This window comes from Drosophila mojavensis, unplaced genomic scaffold, assembly GCF_018153725.1.
Source record: "Drosophila mojavensis isolate 15081-1352.22 unplaced genomic scaffold, ASM1815372v1 contig_74, whole genome shotgun sequence".
In the NCBI taxonomy this organism is placed as follows: domain Eukaryota; kingdom Metazoa; phylum Arthropoda; class Insecta; order Diptera; family Drosophilidae; genus Drosophila; species Drosophila mojavensis.
This window is the reverse complement of record NW_025318899.1, coordinates 13,681,992-13,703,158: the sequence shown is the minus strand read 5'-3', so window position 1 is coordinate 13,703,158 and position 21,167 is coordinate 13,681,992. Positions and strand designations below refer to the sequence as shown.

Below are 21,167 nucleotides of genomic sequence, written 5' to 3'. Positions count from 1 at the left end.
TCACCCTTTGCTCTTGTCTCCTTATAGGTGAGCCTACATGACCGTGTCTCTGGCTATCTGCTGGGTAACTAAGCGAAATGCAACTCAATTTATTTGTGCGCATAAAAAACAATTCCCTCAACAAACCTACAGACAAATGGCACAAATTTTCCGTAGAACTACAACAGTAACAACAACTACAACATTCACAACTAAAACAAGCAGCCAGAAGCAACAAGAAAAATAGCCAACATTTTTGTCGGGCTCGCTGAAAATGATGAAAAACAAAAAAACAAAAACAACATACATACACATACATATACATATATGTATATACATACATACATCTGTAGATATGTTGAAGAAAATTCCAACATTTGATACAAACACAAAATGTGTGCAATGCCTGGGCTGGCAAAATATTTGCTTGTTGATTTTCGAGCGAGCGCTTTGGCACAACTGTGCGTATGTGTAATGCATAGCATATGCATATACCATACATATTGCACATGTATATAACGCATACGCCGCGTGCAGCACGCGCAATTAAGCAAAACCAAAATACTAGCGTGGAGCTTCAATAAAATAAAAACAGCCCAAAACGCAGCCAAAAAGCCAAATGAAAAACGAAAAAAAACCAAAAATCGAAAACGAAAAAAAAAAAAAAAACAACCGCATTTAATTTTGCCAGCCTCGGTGACGGCGTGTGCATAATAAATTAAATTTAGAGTGTGCTCGATAATTAATAAACAACAGCAACAAAATGCAATAAATGTCTGCGAGTGGGGCGGAAGGGGTGGAAGGGGCAGGGTAGCAGCGGCAGGCGTAGCACTGGCCAAATCAAACACTTGACCATAATCAGTCAATCAGCCGGCAAACGGGAACGCCGCTGGCCTATCGCTAATGAAGTTGTTGCGTTTATTTGTCGTGCGGCTGCGACCCACGCATATTAATAAACTAAATGCAGCAGTTGCTGTCGCTGTTGCTGCTGCTGTTGCTGCTGCTGCTGCTGTCGCTGTTGCTGCTGCTGTTGCTGCTGCTGCTGCTGTCGCTGTTGCTGCTGCTGCTGTTGTTGCAGTTGCAGTTGAAACGAGGCTCAGCTCGTTCAGCATTGGTCAGAGCCAATTAGGCGCATCGATGCGGCGCGCATGTTTAGCTCCAGACACAAGCCACATGTCGCACGGATAATTTGATGCTGTACACACATGCACACACATACACAACACACATCTGTATATGTTTGCGTGTGCATTAAACAAGCTGTGAAAACAATTTATGCAGCCGAATAGCCACGTTTTGAAATGAAGCAGGCACTTGGCAAATAAATAGCCAATAGCTTAGCGACTTGTTTATGAGATATTATGAAAAATAGATCTAGCCAAAACTTATTCGATTTATGTAAACAGCATTTAGAGAATATTTATATCGAACTGTTTAACTGAGGCTCTCATAGCCTGCGCTATGTTAAGTATTTATAGTCTTTTAAGATGATCTAGACAATTGCTAATGGATGGCGCAGATATCATCATGCATACGCATAACATATTCATATACCATCAAACTGTGTGTGTGTGTGTGTGTGTGTGGCTGACCCAGTTAGCGTAAGTGCTATAGCTGGTCAGCGCTGTGTGCTGGGGTCAACAAAACACGAACTGAGCGAGCCGCCAACGCACTCAGCTAACTCAACAACAACAACAACTACAAAAACAAAAAACAAAAAAAAAAAGAAAGAAAATATGTTTGAATAAATAGTTTTGTGTGTGTGCGCGTATAAGCGTTGTAAGAGCCCAAACAGGTTGTCGTCTGGCAGGTGCTTAGAGCCACTTGCCGCAGGGCTAAGCACGTGCAACAGGATGTGCGCCAAAGCAGAACAGAAAACAAACGAGCACAAGGATACGCTTGTTAGGCCAGCGGAAGCGGAAAAGACAATTCCTAATACACTGCAGCAGCAGCAGCAGCAGCAGCGGCACTTTGTAATTAAAGTGTTTAATGCGGCTTTTGTTGCTGCCACGCCTGCAACTGCAGCTGCGCCACCTTGCGCCACCTTGCACCACCTTGCACCACCTGCTGTGCTTAATTGGGTCACGTGAAATGCGCTTATTCAAATTGCTGCCTAGATCTTGCCTGCAGCCTTTGCCTTTAGCCACTTAATTGACTTTCAGTGCGGCTACTACCAAGACTTGCTGCTGTTGTTGTTGTTATTGTTGTTGTTACTGCAACGGCTACTGCAACGGCAAACAACTCAATTAGCTTGTAAAAATAGACTAAAGGGCAGCTCTGCAGCTCTTTTCGCACTGCATAATTTGTAGGTCAGCATATACAAATTCTTGGCAATAAATTGCATTCAAATGTTGTTAACAAAGTGCTTTGTCTACTGCGGCAGGAGGACGAGCAGCAGCAGGAGCAGCCGCAGCAGCAGCTTAAGGGATTATGTCAGAGCCTAAGAAACTTGAGTGTTAAATAAATAGTTTAAGCTAAATCAAGTGTAAATTCTTGCATGACTTCAGCTCAGTCAGATTTCAATGAATAGTTATTTAGTATTTAACTGCACAATACACCCCTTATTTAGTGCTCCACAGGGTATACACATAACTTAATAAGACAACAAATACAGGCAACAATTCTTCATTTCAAATTTCACGCTCACTTGCCCGGCTGCCAGCCCAACTTATCACAATACTTCCTCTCTCTCTCTCTCCCTCTCTCTATCACTCTTTTGCCTGCCTGCCTGTCTGCCTGTTAGCTCCTGGCCATTAGAGCCAAAATGTCTGCCCAACATGGCAACGCAACCAAAGTAAAATAAAATAAAATGGAATGTAAAAAACCAAAACAAAACGAAGCGTGCAAAATGCTCAAACGCCGTCGACTTTTCTCCAATTTGATTAAGTTCAATTTGGGCAACTTTCTGTGCTTTTGTTGCCACGCCCACTGGCTAGAGCGGAGGTCGCTTTATTTTCACTCAACTTTTGCAGTTAACTTGAGCAACAACAACAACAACAAGAACAGCAGCAACAACAATGAACATAAATAAAAGAACAGAAATGTTGGCTTAACTTTGTTGGCTTGGTGGAAATTGTGATTCCATTAGGAAAACGTCTGCGACTCGAATGCCATTTAAGTTTTGCTGACATTTATTTAGTATCCCATGTGTGTGTGGGTGCGTTTGTGTGTGTGTGTGTGTGTGCGTATGCCCAAATGGCATGACTGAGACGTGTCAAAGACACTGCAGCAGCAAAAGTGGCAGCCGCATTAGAAATCGAAGCTGATTTGCATTGACAATATAATTATAATAAGTAGAATACAAATTGTAATGGAAATGCAAATTGAAAATTGAAATGAAATTCTGTCAAACGTGCCGCATGCCGAGGGTGGATCGACGTGTTCTCAATCAATTTGTATTTTGGCTAAATTTAAATTTAAAAGGAAACAGAAGAGATCCAGTTGGACAGCTGCCCAAAAATGGCTAAGAAATATATGCCAAACTGATTTTTCAGCATATACACTATAATATATAGATAATATATAATATTTACTGCAATATATGAAATTTTCTTCATTTAAAAGTTTTTTTTCTAGTACTTTTCAAGCATCCCTCAAACCACTTGGGCCCGATAAATTATGGCATATATCTGAACAAGCTACTTACGATAAACCCACATATACACTCTCCTACACACCCACTCACACACTCACATATAAACACCAGCTGTAATCGTATGAATTTCGAATTTAGCATGGAATTGAAATACATTAGACTTTTGGCCAGGCCTATTAAATCAATTAAATGCCATGAATATTTCAATTTTCCACTGCACATGGAACATGTCCGAGTGCAATAACGACAAATGCAACTCAAGCTGCGCTGGGAGTTCGAATCGCATGCAGCTGGGCCATGCGGCGGCCACAGGCCACAGACAACAATTGCAGCTCACTCAAACTAATCAGTTGTTTCAATATTTGCCCAGAGTCCGGCTGGGTCACTCAATAGGCAGTCTTGGCCAGGAAACGGAAATGGACGGCCAGCGGACGGAAGTGCAGCGTGCGCAACCAGCTTTGAACTGATTCGTATCCCATATAGCCCAGTGCAGGCCGAGTCCGAGGCCGAGGCTGAGCGCCAGGCTCAGCTTAAGCTCATTGATTTCCTCACACTCACTGCTAAAAGTCTGCGTCCTCGACGCGGCATTTAAGTGCGACACTTCTTAAGCAATTTTAATAGCTTCTCGTTGTCGCTTTGTTTGTTTTGGCAGCGGCGGCGATATTTCATAAAATTCTAACTGCCTGAGCTGCCAGTCGAATGGACTCTGCTCTAATCTAATGTAATCTAGCTAATGTGCTGTTATCAGCATCATTATCAACAGCATTATGATCATTAGCTCGTCAAATTACCAATTCATCTTAATCATAATCTCTGCAACTTATCTGCACATCTACATGATCTAATCATCGTCTTATCATAGCAGCAAAAAATAGTCAACTTCAGCATTATCATAATTATCTTCATAGTCCTCATTATCAATATCCTCGCCTGGAATATCTCTTCTCCTTGGCTACCCAGATACTTCCTTCTGCCTGTTACATAATTTCGCATTAAGCCATTATACCCCATTTACACATTTTGAAAAGGAAGCCGCGCAGGAAGCGAATTCATTAGGAACCAAATTCATTCGGCTGTAAGGAAAAGCAACTTATTGAATTTTCATGAGACAAAAAAAAAAAAGGAAAAAGAAAACTTTTAGCAAAGATAAACAGCTAAGGCCACAGACTGCAGCGAGACAGTTGACAAATGGTGGAAAACAAACGGTTTTTCCTTGACTTTTCCGCCACTCTGCGCTAGTTGATATAAAGTTTTTAATTAAGCATGATTTATTATTAATTATTGCGAATCGCTGTGAGTTAAATGTAATTAAATTTTGTCCGTATTTTACTCGCCTTCAACACCTGCCAATAGTAGTTGGCTTAAAAGATTATTTGCTGCGTTTCTTGACCTTTTTGCTGTTGTTTTTTGATATTGTGCATTGTTTTTGTGCGCTTCCTTATGCTTGCTTTCTGCTTTTCCTTTTTCCTATAGAGCATAAATAATAAATATATAATATGTTGAACTGAAAGCCGTTGGATGATGTTGCTGCTGTGGTTGTTGTTGTTGTTGTTGTTTTTGTTGTTGCTGTTGCCTTTGGTGCTCAGGACGCGGCTGTGCAAATGAGCAATAATAAAGCCAGCAAAAAAAAACTTTTGGCTGTTAATGCGCAAGCATTAAAATAAAAAGCATGACGTCCAAGTACCCACACACACACACTCACTCACACGCACACACACACTTACAGCGAGACGAAGGAGAACCCAAAAGGCGAAGCTGTGAAATGTAAAAAAAATGAATTCATAAATTGGAACAGCGCAAAATGTTGTTGTTGGGATGCTGTGGGGTGTTGAGCACTTCTGGGCAAGCCCATCCCATTGGGCCATGGTCCAGTAGCTTTTTTAGCCTGGCCATAAAGCATAATCAAGTTGCAGTGACGTGGACGAGGACGAGGACGAGTGAGAGCGAGTGTGAGTGTGAGGGCGGCTCAGTGCTTCCTGGCTCAGCCATTTCGCAATGTTTATTTCAAAGACTGTCCGAAAATGGCTGCATTTAAAGGCATCCGCAGTTCAAGTTGAAGAGTGAACGAGCAAGGCGGCTCTGACGGCTCTCGGGGCCTCGTGTGTGGCTCCCTCGGCTATCCATTTACATAAACATGCTGTTAAGGAAGGGGGTGGGGTTGGGGGTGGGGGTGGGTGCACGTCATGTTGTATATTGACTAAAATGCGTATACAAATTGCGGGCGTGCATAAATATCAAATACATACGAGCTCGCCCATAAAAATCAATTCAAATTGGCCAACAATAAGCGTTGCTGTGGCTGCTGCGAGAATGCCCAGTCTCTCCAGCTCTTCAGCTCTCCGACTCTCCCACTCCCCGATTCTTCGGCTCTGACGTAGTCGCAGCTACTTTTTGTTTATGTGCATTTCCTGCCTAACTACGGAAGTTCACATCGCAGTCAGTCAGACAGAGAGACAGGCATACAGACAGTCAGAGAGAGGGAGACTGAGGCACACAGATAGCGGGATGGAGATTTGTTTTAGGTCGGGTGGCTCATTAACTCAGTTGCCTCAGTGCCGCAGAGTTATTTATTTTATTGCTACCAAGTGCGCCCCATCTGCACATAAATACACACACTCGCATGCATATGCTTGTATTTGCCTAAGACTTTAATGCTTGATGTTTGCCCGTGCTAGCAGCTTCTTTATATACACGCTCAGCGAGTCAAAAGGGTATATTAGCTACTGAGCAATGCCTTACCTGAGTGGAAGCTTTGTATGAGGACACTTGCTGTTGGTCAAAGTAGATAAGGGAAGTGTAGCATGTAAATATATATATGTATATATGTATAATAAAAAGATAAAATAAAAATACTTATATTTTTATGCAAATATAAATAATACAAAAATCTTACTCATAAAATAGTTATAGATCTATAATAAATATGAGAAAAAATCTGTGATACAATATAATAAAAGAAAATAAATGAAAAAATATGTACATTTTTTTTTACAAGTAATTTAATACAAAAATCTTACGCATCAGATAGTAATAGATAGAACAAATTAAAATAAATCTATAGTACATATATACATATAAAAAAAAATAAATAAATAAATAAATAAAAATTATATAATTTTATAGAAATAATTTTAATCAAAAATCTTGCAGGCTTAAAATCTCTAGATCTATAGCAAATATTAGGCGCGTATCAAGCAGTCGCTCATAGCCGGATATCACACTCGACTTGTTTTATTTATTTATTTTTTTCTTTTACTTGCTGCGCTGGGAGCTCATCAAAGGTGTTTTCACATCATGCGGGCCTCATTAAGTACTCCAGTTAAATTTACTTTTTATTTAAATGCCGATAACTGGCCCAACTAAATGTATTGCATATATAAATGCCAGTATATATACCATTTATATATGTACTAATATATAGCACATCCAGTATATATATTAGCCTTTGACGTTTTGCAGAACACAAGTTTTTAGTGTCATAAAAAACTACCATTAAAAATAGTCGGAATATATACAAATATTCACATCAGAATCGCCTGTGGCCGATGATATCAACATTGTTTATGAAACTATAATTAAAAATTCAAAATATACAAATGTTGATGTTGACAATAAAAATGAGGCAAATGTAGCATTTAAATGGTTTTTATGAAACCGAATGAAATGAAATGAATTGAAAAATATAATCCAAGGAAAATAGAAAAATTTGCTGCTAGTTATTCATACAATTGAAATTGAGCGAATGCAGTTTCGTCACTTTCTATTTTGAACTTGTAATGAATGTGCTAACAAATTGCCAAACACTTTGCGTAATCAATTTTCCAAGATTTTTCACTTGTGGCCAGCCAACAAGGAAACTGAAACCGAGTGTAGCTGTCTGCCTGTCTGGCCAATGTATAACACATCAGCTGTATAGATAAGCCGAAGGCATCTTGAGCATAATTCACTCGGTTAATTGGTTCACACACTCGCAAAGCTTTTTTCGTTTGGCTCTTTTCCCATTGGCCAGGGAAACAGTTTTAGCCTTTTCAATTTATTTTCTGATGAAACAAGAAGCGTGCCAATTTTCTTGGCAAATTTCCTACGCGTTATTTTTAGCACAAAAATTAGTCATCGACTGGCGCACAAACAATTTGAGGCTTTCAGAATTTGTTCAATTTCAATTTGAGATAAATGAGAGAAAAGGGCAACCACTTGTTGCGACTGCCAAAAATACAGAATTCTCTTTCATCTAATTACCTATTGAGTGTCAGCTATGAAGGCCAAAAGTATCTAGAGAAGGTGATGCTGAGATGCTGTCACAATATTTACTCACATATGAGTAGGATTTGACATTATATATATCATATATGTGTATATATAGTATATATTGTTCCGTTTTCTTACAGGTCCATGAACTAATTTATGGGGTGTCGGTGTGTCTTAGAAGATTGTTTTTGATTTATTGAGAGCAGGCCACAAGGCACTTTAATTAGCGGCATTTCAAATGTAGGTTAAGCGTTTAGGCATTAAATTTCCTTTTTGCTTGTGTTTTATGTTTATTTTTTGCTGTCACGTATTTTATTTAATTTTTCATTTGCCATTTGCTGACACTCGAATGTGTAGGCCCATTCAACGATTGACGGATGAGCTGTTGAAATTTGCGTGTTTTGGAAGACTTTAATATGACGCCACATAACGCAATATACAGAGCACGTTTCTGTTTCTGTTTCTTTTTATTTTGAATGATCGTTAAGCAATCGACTGAATTTCTTGTCACCTGCTGAGAGAAATGTGTGGGAAAATGCATTAAGAACATGTGACAGACATGCGAGAAGCTGTCAAAAAGAGATGCCAAGTGCATGTGACACAGCCAGGCAGCTCTGCCACAAATTGGCCAGCTAACGAGTCTGGTCGAATCAATCGATGCGCTTTTTAATATGAAGCATAAAAATGTACATAGAGAGAGGTTATACTATATCGAAAGTTCTCGTATTGAATGACAGAGTAGAGTTTACCTTAAGTTTCTCATATTCTCATAAATCCTTGCTCACTTCTTGATATCGATATGCCGCACAGTTGCAATTGTAGCGCTCTGAAGCTTTGATATATAGCCAGACGATTCTAATGCGTGAGTATTTTACAGAACATCAGATATACATAAATTCATCAGCCAGACATATAAGAGACATGCCACAATTTGTATGCATTTAACAAAAATAATTAAAGCTTACGACATGCAAAAAATAAAAAATATAATAAAAATAAATAATAAAAAAAAATATATATATATATAAATAATTTAAGTTTACGACCTGCAATTATACAGAAATCTATTTGAAATTCTATGGCATTCCATTTGTTTTTACGCAATGCAAAAGCAATTAAACTCATAACAAATATTTTGTAAATAATCATGTTAATGTGTTGGCATTTTGATAATGCAGCACGAAAGCAATTAACGCAGACATTCCTGGAAAAACTGTCAGCTATCAAAATAGGCCAAATTATGTATATAAATAACAGATTGCCTGAATGTAAATATATATACATAAATATGAATTAAGCTGCAGGCAAGACAAGAAACACAGTTCGTAAAACCATTTCAAGTTCAAACTTATTATAAAAAGCGATAAAAAAAAAAATAGATATATATAAATATATATATATATATATTTATATATATATATGTATAGAAATAAAAATAGAAATAGAATTCCAAAAGGTCAAATGGGAGGGAGGAAGCTTACAAAGCTGCGAGCATAGTAGATGACATCGCATACACATAAAGATGTGCATGTGTGTGTGTGTGCGTGTGAGTGTGCTCTGGGAACAACTTAAATTGAATTCAAATTTCTGAACGTGCTGACGTTGGTGTGGCAAGCCGTTGAGAGACTAAATGTCCTGCACCACAAAGGGGGAAGGGTAGGAGAAATGCAGGAGCTGCTGCACTGGGGATAAACTACACGGAAAGAGATATACACACACACACACACACATACACACACACACACTCACACACACACAGAGTCACGCACTGTGTGTATCTGCGGTATTGTGGTTTAAAAGAGAAAAATATAAGTTAACTTGCTGCCACAATGCAATGGCAACAGGGAAACACACTGACAGACAGTCAACTAGACACACTGAACCAAAAGAGCTCGATGTGAAAGGGTCTCGGGGACTGGCTGGCCAATAGACAGCCCACTCATTCAGTCGATACGCTCATCGTTTGGCCAGCACTCGACGTTTTAATGATGATGCCACTGATGATAATAATGATGATGCGATAATTCGTATAGGCAATGCACTGAGCACTGGGCTGGGCCCAGGTCATCGGGAATGAATCTAAAAATAAAATAGAACAGCGTGACGAAGACTAAATACCCTAAAAGACAAGTTTGGTAATGATTGATGGGTTATCAATGTATTTTTAAATATGATAACAACGCCAGCAAAAGCTTCATGCATTCAATCATATTTTACTTCTATTCGGAGACCTTGAAGACGTTTTTCATGACAAAATTGTATTGCCCTCTGCTAGGGTAAGCCACATTTATTTTGTGCAGGAGACCATGCCAAAATGATACATATATACAAAAGAAATCGGTCTACAAACTCATAAATATATAGTAGACATATATATATGTATAAATTGGGCGAAAATGCATTTGGAAATGTTTTTCATCTTTTTAGTTTTATTGGCTGCTCATGACCTGCGGCAATAAAAATTTATGACTGACTGCGCCAGTGCCGGAGCCGGTGCCAGTGCCGGTGCCGTTGCCGTTGCTTGGGTCTGGGCTGGGCACACACTTGTGATTTATACTAGAAGGCGGCAACATGTTGCTAGTAAATGTTGCTGCAACATCTAGGCGAGATGCGAGCAACTGCTGCTGACAGACGCGATTGCGTCTAAGCTCAACAAGCTGCAGCGCCAGGCCATATGGAAAAACATACACATATACATATATCTCTGTCTGTGTGTGTGTGTGTGTGTTTGTGTGTGTATTTTCAAAGAGATTGCCAAAAGCTGATTAGCTAAAAAGCGGCGCACGACTCGACGAAAAAGAGCATTTGAAATTGATTAGAGGAGCGCAGTCTCGCATTATGACAGCGACTGGCAGATAAGTGCAGCGATAGCGTCACAGCCCATTAGAGCAGCCTACATACATAGATCTCCTGCTGCTCCTGCTGCCTGCATAGATCAGCGACTGATTTGATTTGTGTGTGTGTTTCAACTTTATCCTCTCCCGCTCTCCCGCTCTCCCGCTCTTGCGGCTTTTCGCTTTTCTGTCTACTTTCAAAAGTGAACGCCAACACAAACACACAATCAGCTCTGGCCAGAGAGATGCAGATGCGGAAATCAGCGCTGAATTGTTGCCATTCTCAAGTGGCGTTGCCTGCTTTGCTCACCTTCAAGCGTTGCAATTCGAGCTGCTGCTGCTGCTGCTGCCAGCTGCTGTTCACAGATGCTTATCAGTTGCATTAGAGATGCTGCTGGAACGCTTTCTTTTGTATAAGCAGCGCATGCGCTGCCCTTCTGCTTGATATCAGCTGTCTGCTTAAGGCTTTTAAATACCCTATGCTCAAATGCAGCTGTGGGGTGTATGGCTCTACAATGTAATATACGTGTCTTCTCTACATTTCCCTACAATATGTATCAGTTAATACTCTCTATTCTCGGCCCCTGCATTAGATAATGTTAGTCGCCTTTTACACTATGCAACAAGCCTTTGTTCTGCTCACCTTGCAGCTGCCTGCCATTGTGTCTCTCGAGAGAGATAAGTGACTCGACCGACTTCCTGCCTCGACTTCACTCGCATTGGCATTGTTAACAGCTCAGTGGGCCAAAAGTCTGCAGTTGTCTATGCTGAGGCAGCAGTTGCTCTTTGCACCTGTTGTGATTATGAAATGCAAAACCCGACTGGGGCAGGCCGACAGCAGTCAGCGGGCCAGATAGCACTGCCAGGCGGCCGTAATCAACATCATTATGATTATGTATTATTGTAAGTGTTTGCTTTTGTGTTCGCTGTGACAAAAGATAACAAACTGCTTAGAATGCGCGCAATTGTGCACTGGGGGCTAATGAGACAGGCCGCTGACGGAAGCACGGCTCGAGATGAAAATGGAGATGGAAATGGAAATGGAGATGCAGTCGATCGTCAAGTACATTGTAATTGTCAAAGCTCAGCTCGTTCTTACCTTGAGCGAGGCAGCAGCAAGTGCAACTGAATCTGCATGCCGCACGCTTTGGCATAATAAAGCCATTAGGTATTCAAAACATTCTCTTAACATGCTGCCTCGGCCTCTCTCACTCTTTCACTCTGTACGGCTGGCTCTTTCACTTGATATTAGTGTGCGCTGGCAGCTCATTAATTCAATTGCATTTTCGTGGAAATTGCCGGCTGTGTTTGGTCTTGGGCAAATTTGCATTTCACTTCATCGTATTGGTGGCAGGACAGGTGAAGCTGCGCTGCGCCGTGGCAGACAGCGCCCAAGTTAGGTGCACTCCACGCGTGGCTAATTGCCTTTGCCTTTGCCTTTGCTTTTGCTGTAGCTGTAGCTGTTGCCCATGAAATATGCAACAGGGTTGCAAGACAGACAACAACTCAGATAGCAATCAAATTCAATCAATTTAATCAAGCAGAATACACACGCGGGTGGAGACAAAAAGAGTGAGCGAGAGAGGGGGAGAGGGGGCAGGCAGGTGGTGGCACATGCGGCGTATGCGCAACGTGGCGGCTGCTGGTGGCGCCTCGTGTTAATTTTAACACGTTACGCACGTAAAGCGTACAAGCGCTGCTAAAAATACATATCATGTATATGTATACAATAAATGTACTTTTATATAGCTGCCATAATATCGAGCAACGTACGCCTACAACACAAACAGAGCAACGACAGCAAACACACGGGGGAAACACACACTTAAACACGCACAGTCATTTGATATACACGCATAACTAGCGCACACAACTTGGCTAGAAGTAAGTTGCGTTACAGAGAGAGTTAGATCTGGCTCTCGCTTGGGGTCTGTGTCTGTGTTTGTGTCTGTGTCTGGGTCTGGGTCTGGGCTACATAATAAAGCAGCCATAAAACAACAAGAAAACGTGCGAAAAACACGTACAAATGAACAGTTGTAGGGACAACATATAGCCAAACAGAGCTGAACTATTGTGGGCCTAAAATGAATTTCGCCAAAATTTCGATAGCTTGACAAAGCAAATGAAATTATTGTATTTGAAATAAAGTTGAATTCATTTTATTTATAATGATTTTTTAAACTAAATAATTTGATTTAAACTTAAGCTAAGTATTCGCTGTTGCTTGGCGAAATTGAGGCGAAAGGGTTTTAGCTTCGTCCACTTGATTAGTTGATTACAGCTGGCGGCTGTGCCTGCGCCAGGGAAATACACAATTCCCAGGCGAAAGGCCCAAAGTCAATGGCAAATTCTTATGCTAAACACGCGCGTGTCTGACGAGCGATTTGCTGGCGTTTTGCTGGTGCTGCTTGGGCTGCTTGGGCTGCTTGGGCCGTGGCTGCTGCTGCTCATTTTGTATATGTTGGCCTGTTGTGTGCATTAAAAAGCATACAAAATAATAAAAATACATGCACATAAATAACACGAGGCAGCTGAAGGGCCCAGCAGAACCGAAACACAAGCAACAAAAATAATAATAAAAATCAAATAAACCGAAAGCAAGAAGACGAAAACCAACGAAAAGGGCAAACCAGCAGCTGAAGCAACTTCGGCATTCCTTTGCGACGTCAAAGTCAACGCAAGGAAAATGCCAACACAAAAGCCACTCACAAAGGCAAAGTAAAGCTGAAGCCAAAGCTGTGCCAAAAAATTTATACAAGCCTCACAATTCTTAAGCCATGGCGAGGCGCGTGAACTTGAATTGATTTGCTTAGAGACTTTTCCACACACACACACACACACGCACTCACATATGCTTGCATGTGTGCGTGTGGTTCCCTTGAGAGAAGTAAACACGACGTCATAATTATAACGAGCCAGCAATTTGTATAGCAGGCCACTGACAACGGGGCGTATGAGCAACTGAAGCAACAAACAATATTTTTATAGCCACAACAACAGAGCGGTAAATTTTTAAAGTGTATTTCAAGAGAAAAGGTTAAATGCAACCGTAAAATGGCAACCGGGCGGGGGCGAGAGTAAGAGAGAGAGAGAGAGAGAGAGGGAAGGATGCTGAGAGAATGAGAGAAATCGAGTTGACAGGGGAATTGTGATAAGGGGCGGCAAGGTGAGGGCTGGGAAAAGATTTATGAAAAATTGGCTTTTGTTTGGCCAAGCGGGTCACAGGCAAACAAGATAACGTACATGTTCTGCCAGTGGGCGTGTGTGTGTGTTTGTGTGCGTGTGTGAACCGAAATGAAAATGTAAAGTTTATGACAGCAGAATTTTTGCATGCTGATGGGCTATGGATATTAAATTCAACTGAATATAAAAAACATATTTAAAAGAAATTTATAGAGTTTGTTGAAATTTGTTCAAATAAAATTAATCACGAGAAAATTTAAAAAATAAATAAATAAAAATTATAGATAATATGAAAATAATTTATATAAAATTATTTACTAACTTTTTTCCAATTATAGGGTAACTCTTAGTCACCACTAGCCCAACTAGCTCTATATATTTATTTGTTTCTGTTTTTTCCCCATCTATGTGCTGTTACATGTTTTCACTTCCGCTCTTGTGTGTGTGTTTATTTTTTAGGAAAACAAAAAAAAAGAGCCCAACTAAAATAAATAAATTAAGCGACATGGCCTCTGCCACGCCCACTGGCCTTGCCACAATGTAGCCAAACAAAGATCGGAAATAAAAATATGAAAACTTGTGTCATAATTTTTCAATTTATCTCAGCGGGTCAACCACAAATAAACAAAAGACGAACAAAAATTTAGCCAATGGCGAACATGGGTTAAATTGGGTTAAAATGACAACCGAATCGAGCACACAGCAAGCATTACAAATACTAAAATAAAATAAAATAAAAAAGGCATTACCAATCTAGAGCAACAAATCAACGGACTAACTGCAGATGCGTCTAAACAATTTCGGAATTTCAGCATTTTTCTGTATTTTTCAGCATTTTCATCTGCCGTTGGCCTTTCGCTTGCGCCATTACTGCATATTCAGGAGTTGGGCTCTGGCTGTTAGCGTTTATGAGCCATGTACAAATAGAATTTCTCATTGTTTATTGTTTATGTTTATGCAATTTAATGTTGCGATCGGAACATATGAAATCTTTTTGGCAACTTGTATGAGAGGCGCCGCCTGCCCCTGCCCCTACTCCTGCCGACTGCATTGACGTCATCCAATTGCATTTGCGGCTGCAACTTGTGCCCTGGCACAATATCAAAGTCAAATTGTCTGTGAAACGCTTTCAGCTGTTGCCAAATCAAATAATCAACGGAAACGTGTTGAAATCAAACAAACCAAAATAAATGCTGCTAAATTGTTTGAACAAAATTACATAAAAATAGACAGAAATTGGATTTGAGTCTGATGGGATCTCAGACATAGTTAATTATTGTGACTTCCATTTAGTTGAATCCCTTCGAAAACTCTATCAGCATTTAGCCACAGCAGCTTGAGCCTGAACTTCTAGCAGCAGCAGCAGCAGCAGGAGCAGAGACAGCATCAACTGCTCTAATCTGGAAATACTTTGCCTCAAATAACTTGAGCGACACAAATAGCTGCAAGAGCTCGAGCTGTGCTTGGAAAAGTCGCGTGTAATCCAAACTCCTGAGCTCCAGCATAGATGGGAATCCTTTGGCTGTCTGTCCCCTTCACACCCCTTGGGCCAGTGCACCTGGCATTAAAGCTACGTAAAGCAAAGTTGAACTCAAACTTGTTGAAAAATTGCAAAACGTTAATCAAAGTTAAGCGGGAGAATGGCGACGGCGACGACGACGACGGCGATGGCGTCGACGCCGACGTCAAAGTTAATTAAATTACAAAGTTATTTAATACTCTGGGAATCGTTACCGTTAGCAGCAGCCAGGAGAATGCAGAAGCAGGTAGCAGCAGCAGGAGCAGAACAAGCAGCAGCAGCAACACCAGCAGGAGCAGACAGGCAAGTGTTGCGCTTGCCAGCACTTTGAACTTTTGCACCCGTCGCCCATTTGGCTGTCTGCGAGGTGTTGGCTCTGCATGGAATTCGAATCCCCTCGAAAACGTGTGTCAGTTTTTAATGAAATGTAATTGAAAGAAATTAAATAGCGCGCAACGCATGAGCTGCCAGAGATTAAGTGAAATGGACTGGACACAAAGGTGAACACGCCCCAAAAGTCAAGTGGAAAGTTGAAAAATGATTCCTTAATGCACGAATTGATATTGTTTCTCTTTGCGGAGCGTATGCACATATATCATATATGGAGAAGACTATAGCCCATATTTATAATAAACAACAACACATATCATTTGCATAGAGCTTTATAATCAGTATTTTTAATCGACTCTTATTAGTCTTGATACAAGTCCAGCAACTCCCAATCGACATCGTGATTTCCATCAAAAAAATCCACATTTTCATCATCGTTCTCACATTGAATCATATTTTCATCGAAATCCGCCAAATCCTCCATTTCATTTAAGTTGTCAGTGACATCATCATCCTTATCCACATTTATATTCTCTATATTTTTCATATTATAACCTTCGTGAGAAAAGCATACATAATTCTCGCTGTCATTCATTTCGTAATTTGCATTCTTTTCAAACCATTCACGCCCTCCAAAATACACCTTTATATACTCTTCAAAACACTCACTCATTTTCTGTTTCTTTTCGAGAGTCCCATTCTTTACGCAGTCCACCTTCACATTCTCTTCATTATTCTCAACCTTATTCTGATTGCAAGTTTTAACCTCACTCTCTCCAGAAGAGTCACTGTCTATTTCTTCACTAGATTCACTCTCAATCTCTTCACTAGTCTCTTCCTCATACTCTTCACTACACTCATCCTCACTCTGTGTGTAAGTATCATTCTCTTCGCCGTCCTCAGTCTCACTCTCTTTATTACTCTCAATTATATTCTGGTTGCAAGTCTTAATCTCATTCTGTCCAGAAATCTTATTCTCGATTTCCTTCCCATTTTCATCCTTATTCTGTCCGCAAGTTTTTATATCATATTCTCTAGAAGAGTCACTCTCAATTTCTTCACTATATTCACTTTCATTCTCTTCACTAATCTCCTCTTCATACTCAGACTCACTCCCTCCACTATAATCATCCTCACTCTGTGTGTAAGTCTCATTCTCTTCGCCGTCCTCGGTTTCCCTCTCTTTATTATTCTCAACTTTACTCTGTTTGCAAGTCTTAATTTCATTCTCTCCAGAATACTTACTCTTAATTTCATTACCATTTTCATCGTTCATCTGTTTGCAAGCCTCAACCTCATCCTCTCCAGAAGACTCATTCTCGGTTTCTTCATTATTTTTATCCTTACTCTCAGAAGACTCACTCTCGATTTCTTCATTATCGTCAATCTTACTCTGTCCGCAAATCTTTATATCATTCTCTCCAGAAGACTCACTCTCAATTTCTTTACCATATTCACACTTATTCTCATCCCTATTCTCCTCCTCATACTCATACTCATACTCATTCCCTCCACACTCATCTTCACTCTGTGTGTAAGTCTGATCCTCTTCGCCGTCTTCAGTCTCAGTCTCTGCAATATTTTTAACTATACTCTGTTTGCAAGTCTTTATCTCATTCACTCCAGATGACTCAGTCTCAATTCCTTCATAATGATAATGATTTGCATTATCAGTCTCATTTTCTTCGCTATACTCTTCCTCACACTCTTCGAAAGTCTCATCTTCCTTCTCTTCAGAAGCCTTTTTTTCATACCCTGCAGTAGCCTCATCTTTATTCTCTTCGGCAGCCTCATCTTTATTCTCTTCGGCTGCCTCATCTTTATTCTCTTCGGCAACCTCATCTTTATTCTCTTCGGTAACCTCATCTTTCTTCTCTACAGAAGCCTCATCTGTCTTCTTTTTAGAAGCCTCATCTTTATACTCTGCAGAAGCCTCAATTTCATTCTCTTCGGAAGCCTCATCTTCATACTCGGCAGTAGCCTCATATTCATTCTCCTCATTCTCTTCGTCGCCCTCATACTCAACGTCACTATCATAACCGGCAGCCCTCTCTTCACAGCTTTCACTTTCAATCTCACTTTCAACTTCGCGTTCAATTTCGCGTTCAAACTCCTCCTCATCGGAGCTTTCCGATGGGAGACCCTTTGGTTTCTGCAAAAAGGGATTGGTGTGGGCTGAAATATAAATAGAAAAGAATATATATAAAGTAATAGATATCTGGAGCATGCTGGCCCATACCCATCGGATTGATCTCGTTGTTGCTCTTGTAGATGTCTGTATCATACACCTCATTTTTCGGCATTAGGGCCGACAAGTAAGCTGGGGTCGTGGACGGCTCCGCAGTGAGCACTATGCGAGAGGGATTGCATGATGAGTTTCTATGAAATAAGAGCTCTTTGGCCGACTCACGCAAAAACTCCGTGTGCTTCCTTTTCGGATGGCGACCGCTGAACAGTGAAGTTGTTGGCAATGTGCGCTGAAAAAATGAGTTGAGCGCACGCTGGGCATTTCGCTGCAGCTGCGCACTACGCTCTCGCTCCATGATATAGCCTCGATCAGTCACAATGCCCATCATGGTGTTCTTGTAGGTGTGTAGTCCAGGGAACGGGGGCAAATGCTTGGGTATGTGCCGTCCACTGCGGGTGCCACGCTGCTGATTGATGTCCTGCTGTGGAGACTGATGAAAGTCGTCGTCTCGGATCTCTGTCGGAGGTAGGGTCACTCCCGGTGGTTGGGTCTCGGGGTCGGCATCACGTATTTCCCGCAAGCCACTCACCCCAATGCCCAGCATGCGGAACGTGCGTTCCACATCAAAGTAACAGGACGTGGAGCGTCCCGCATGGCTAGCGGCATTCGTGGTGATCCTCGCAATGTCACGCACTCCTGCGGGACACAGCACACAGTTAGCTAATGAACAGAAGCGGATGCACTTACTCACTGTTGCGCATCAGGATGACCAGGTTATCAAGCACATGCTGGTTATCCGTTTGGCATTCCTTCTGGATGAGCATTTGCTCCACAATCTGGCGCAATACCTCGTCATAGGGATGCATTATGATGGAATTTGATTCAAGTGCCAGAAAGTCTAAGAATTCTGCAAGTAAATCACTTCTGACAAGCACCCAATTATTTTCTGCTTTCCTTGTGGCTAGTGTCAATTGTCAGCTGCCAGTTGCCAGTGTTGGAAAACGTAACTTTCCTTTGCCTATCGACCGCTCTGCTTCTGGCGAAATGTTAGTCAGTTCAACCTCTGTTGGGAACATGTTTGCATAATCTTTCCATAATCAGCGCCCGTTTCGCTTACTGACTCAATGCCAACAATTAGCCAGCGATTCGAGATGCTTCCCCGCCCCAAAAACTAATTAAAATATTTGCGTTTGACGATCGCGACAAAAAAAACTGCAGGCGCACACACACGCACACGCACACAGAGACACATTTACACCAACACAAAGAACCTAGTTTACGAGCTCGTCTACGTAAAGTTTACGTATCTCGCATCACTCTTAATGAGTTATGCAAATATTTGTAGCTGAATCAATTTTCCAGCATAACAAACATCGCAACTGCCTCCACGAGGCATCAATCGACCAGACAAGCGATTCGACTTGGGCTTTTGAGGAGGCGTAGTTAGAAGTACTAAGTGTGTTTCTAACTACGCCTCCTGAAAGGCTCAAATAAAAATAAAATAAATATAATTGTTGCTGTAGAACTAGACGGAATTTATGTATATGTATGTATGTATGTTGAAGTATGCAAATGATTAAAAATAATTGTTGTTATTTTAATTAATTTTAATTACTATACCTGAGCCTAATAAAATTCTTGTATGTTAAAGAGAAAAGTAAGGCCTACTTCAATTTGTTTGTAAAATAACAGAAGCTTAAATCGTAAGCCAGAGAGTGTTTACATACCCTGTAACTTCAACATACTCCTATACTACATAGAACAAACAGCAAGTCTAATTGCTTATACCCTATCCAAGATAAGTCGTATCAACATACATGGCAGCTTGTTAAGTTTAAAGAAAAAGAACTGGGAGAATGTGCGCGCATTGTGCTTAATGACAAATTTTCACAAGCCACAAAACAGAGACATTCAAGCGACTGAGGCTGGGGCAGCGACTGGGACAGATAGACGCACAGACAGGGCAATGCATCATAAAAGCCGTTGCTGTTGTTGTGGCAACTGGAGGCGGTAATCATGCATGGGGCATAAAAGCAGCGACGACGAGGTTACTGTGTCAATTGAACTCCAGCAGCGCCGTTGGCACAGCAACAACAGCAGCAACAGCAACTACAACAACAACAACAAGGAGAACCGCAAAGCATTTTAGATGCAGACAGCGAAATGCGAGATTCGCATTTGTGACGCCCAAGAGGCTGCCGCAATTGAACAAATTGCACGCCCACCGCCAGCCCCTCGCTAGCTGCCTCTCCCGCTCTCACTCTCGCCCTCTCTCTTCTCTGTCTGTCTCGCTCCCTTCATGCTAATCGTGCGTTGTGGGCGTGCGCGTCTGACATTTGTGCCGGCTGCCTATCGGGCAGCGAAATCAGCGACGTTTAAGTCTCAATCTGGTCCGATTCGCGGCGCAGGCGCAGCTCCTCCCGCAGGCGTTGCCTTGTAGCTTGTTGTTGGATCTGCGATAAAAAAACCAAATTAAATCATTTTGCCACACGCAAATGCTGCCTCACTGTGTCTATGCGTGTGTGTGTGTGTGTGTGTGTGTATATGGCTACTGCACCCATTGTTGCATAAATTTCATTCATAATTAACAAGATGCGCAGCTCGCGTTGCAAGCTGGCAAACAAAATAATTGCCACAATTTGTGTGGCAGCCACAAATTGAGCTGTCTCGTTGTCTCTCCCTCCTCTCTCTTTCTGCTACTCTCTAACTCTTGGCAGAGACAGCGCAGCGCAAGCTAATTCCGACGATTAATTTGATAAGCTAAGAGCTTAAGTCTCAACTGCAAGCGACAGCTAAACAAACCTGCAGCAAATTGATTGAACGGCAGATTACTCTAGAAGTGGTTGCCGCCAGTCGCTGCAGCAACTGGTGCAAATTGGCTTGCAACAAATTGTTCCAGTTAGCCTCGTTTGCCAGATGGATCTATCTGTTGCAGCTTTGTCTGGCACCGTTAAGCCCACGCAGCTGGCCTCGCCGTTCCCACTTAACGCTCTGGCACGATCTTTGCGCCCCCTGGAGAAGGGCAGGTCAATGCTGTCGCCGGTCGTCCATGGCAGGCTAATGCCGGATCTATGGCACGCCCAAGTCATTTGGCAATTGACTCGGAGCTGTGCTGTAACAGGTCTTTTTCTAACGGACTTGTAAGAGATTCTGCTACAGGTGCTTGAACTTGAGCCATGGAACGTGGCTAGCTGGTTCTCATTTGCAAACGGTTTCATCTTGATTTGACTACTAAATGTAACTAACTTTTCTTGCCGAGTTTCCTTTGTTGGAAAAGTGACTTCAGTAAAC

General features: G+C 41.4%; 2 protein-coding genes across 6 annotated transcripts in view; one reads left to right on the top strand and one right to left on the bottom strand.

Annotated features, from left to right (window-relative positions):
* LOC6582381 (trichohyalin) overlaps positions 1–21,167 on the top strand; it is a 50,167-nt gene that overhangs the window by 11,120 nt on the left and 17,880 nt on the right. The window lies entirely within an intron of this gene.
* On the bottom strand, positions 16,003–19,538 carry LOC6582383 (probable inactive protein kinase DDB_G0270444). Of its 2 annotated transcripts, none has more exons than XM_044010281.1 (5): positions 19,497–19,538; positions 18,628–18,800; positions 18,099–18,572; positions 17,928–18,038; positions 16,003–17,863 (listed from the first exon to the last, which is right to left on the bottom strand). In XM_044010281.1, exons 2-5 carry the CDS (start codon positions 18,740–18,742, stop codon positions 16,050–16,052), a joined length of 2,514 nt encoding a protein of 837 aa, XP_043866216.1. In that variant the 5' UTR covers positions 18,743–18,800; positions 19,497–19,538; the 3' UTR covers positions 16,003–16,049. The 2 variants fall into 2 exon arrangements, with proteins under 2 accessions (XP_043866216.1, XP_015017900.1); XM_015162414.3 differs by lacking the exon at positions 19,497–19,538 and having other exon boundaries at positions 16,003–16,243; positions 16,934–17,863; positions 18,628–19,386.

What these genes read in the sequence shown, in the direction of transcription:
- LOC6582383 (XM_044010281.1), bottom strand. Translation starts at nt 18,742, where the DNA reads ATGCATCCCTATGACGAGGTATTGCGCCAGATTGTGGAGCAAATGCTC. An exon ending in GAAGCACACGGAGTTTTTGC is followed by an intron (nt 18,039 to 18,098) that starts GTGAGTCGGCCA and finishes CCTCTCGCATAG; the next exon opens with TGCTCACTGCGGAGCCGTCC. An exon ending in CAACGAGATCAATCCGATGG is followed by an intron (nt 17,864 to 17,927) that starts GTATGGGCCAGC and finishes TTTATATTTCAG; the next exon opens with CCCACACCAATCCCTTTTTG.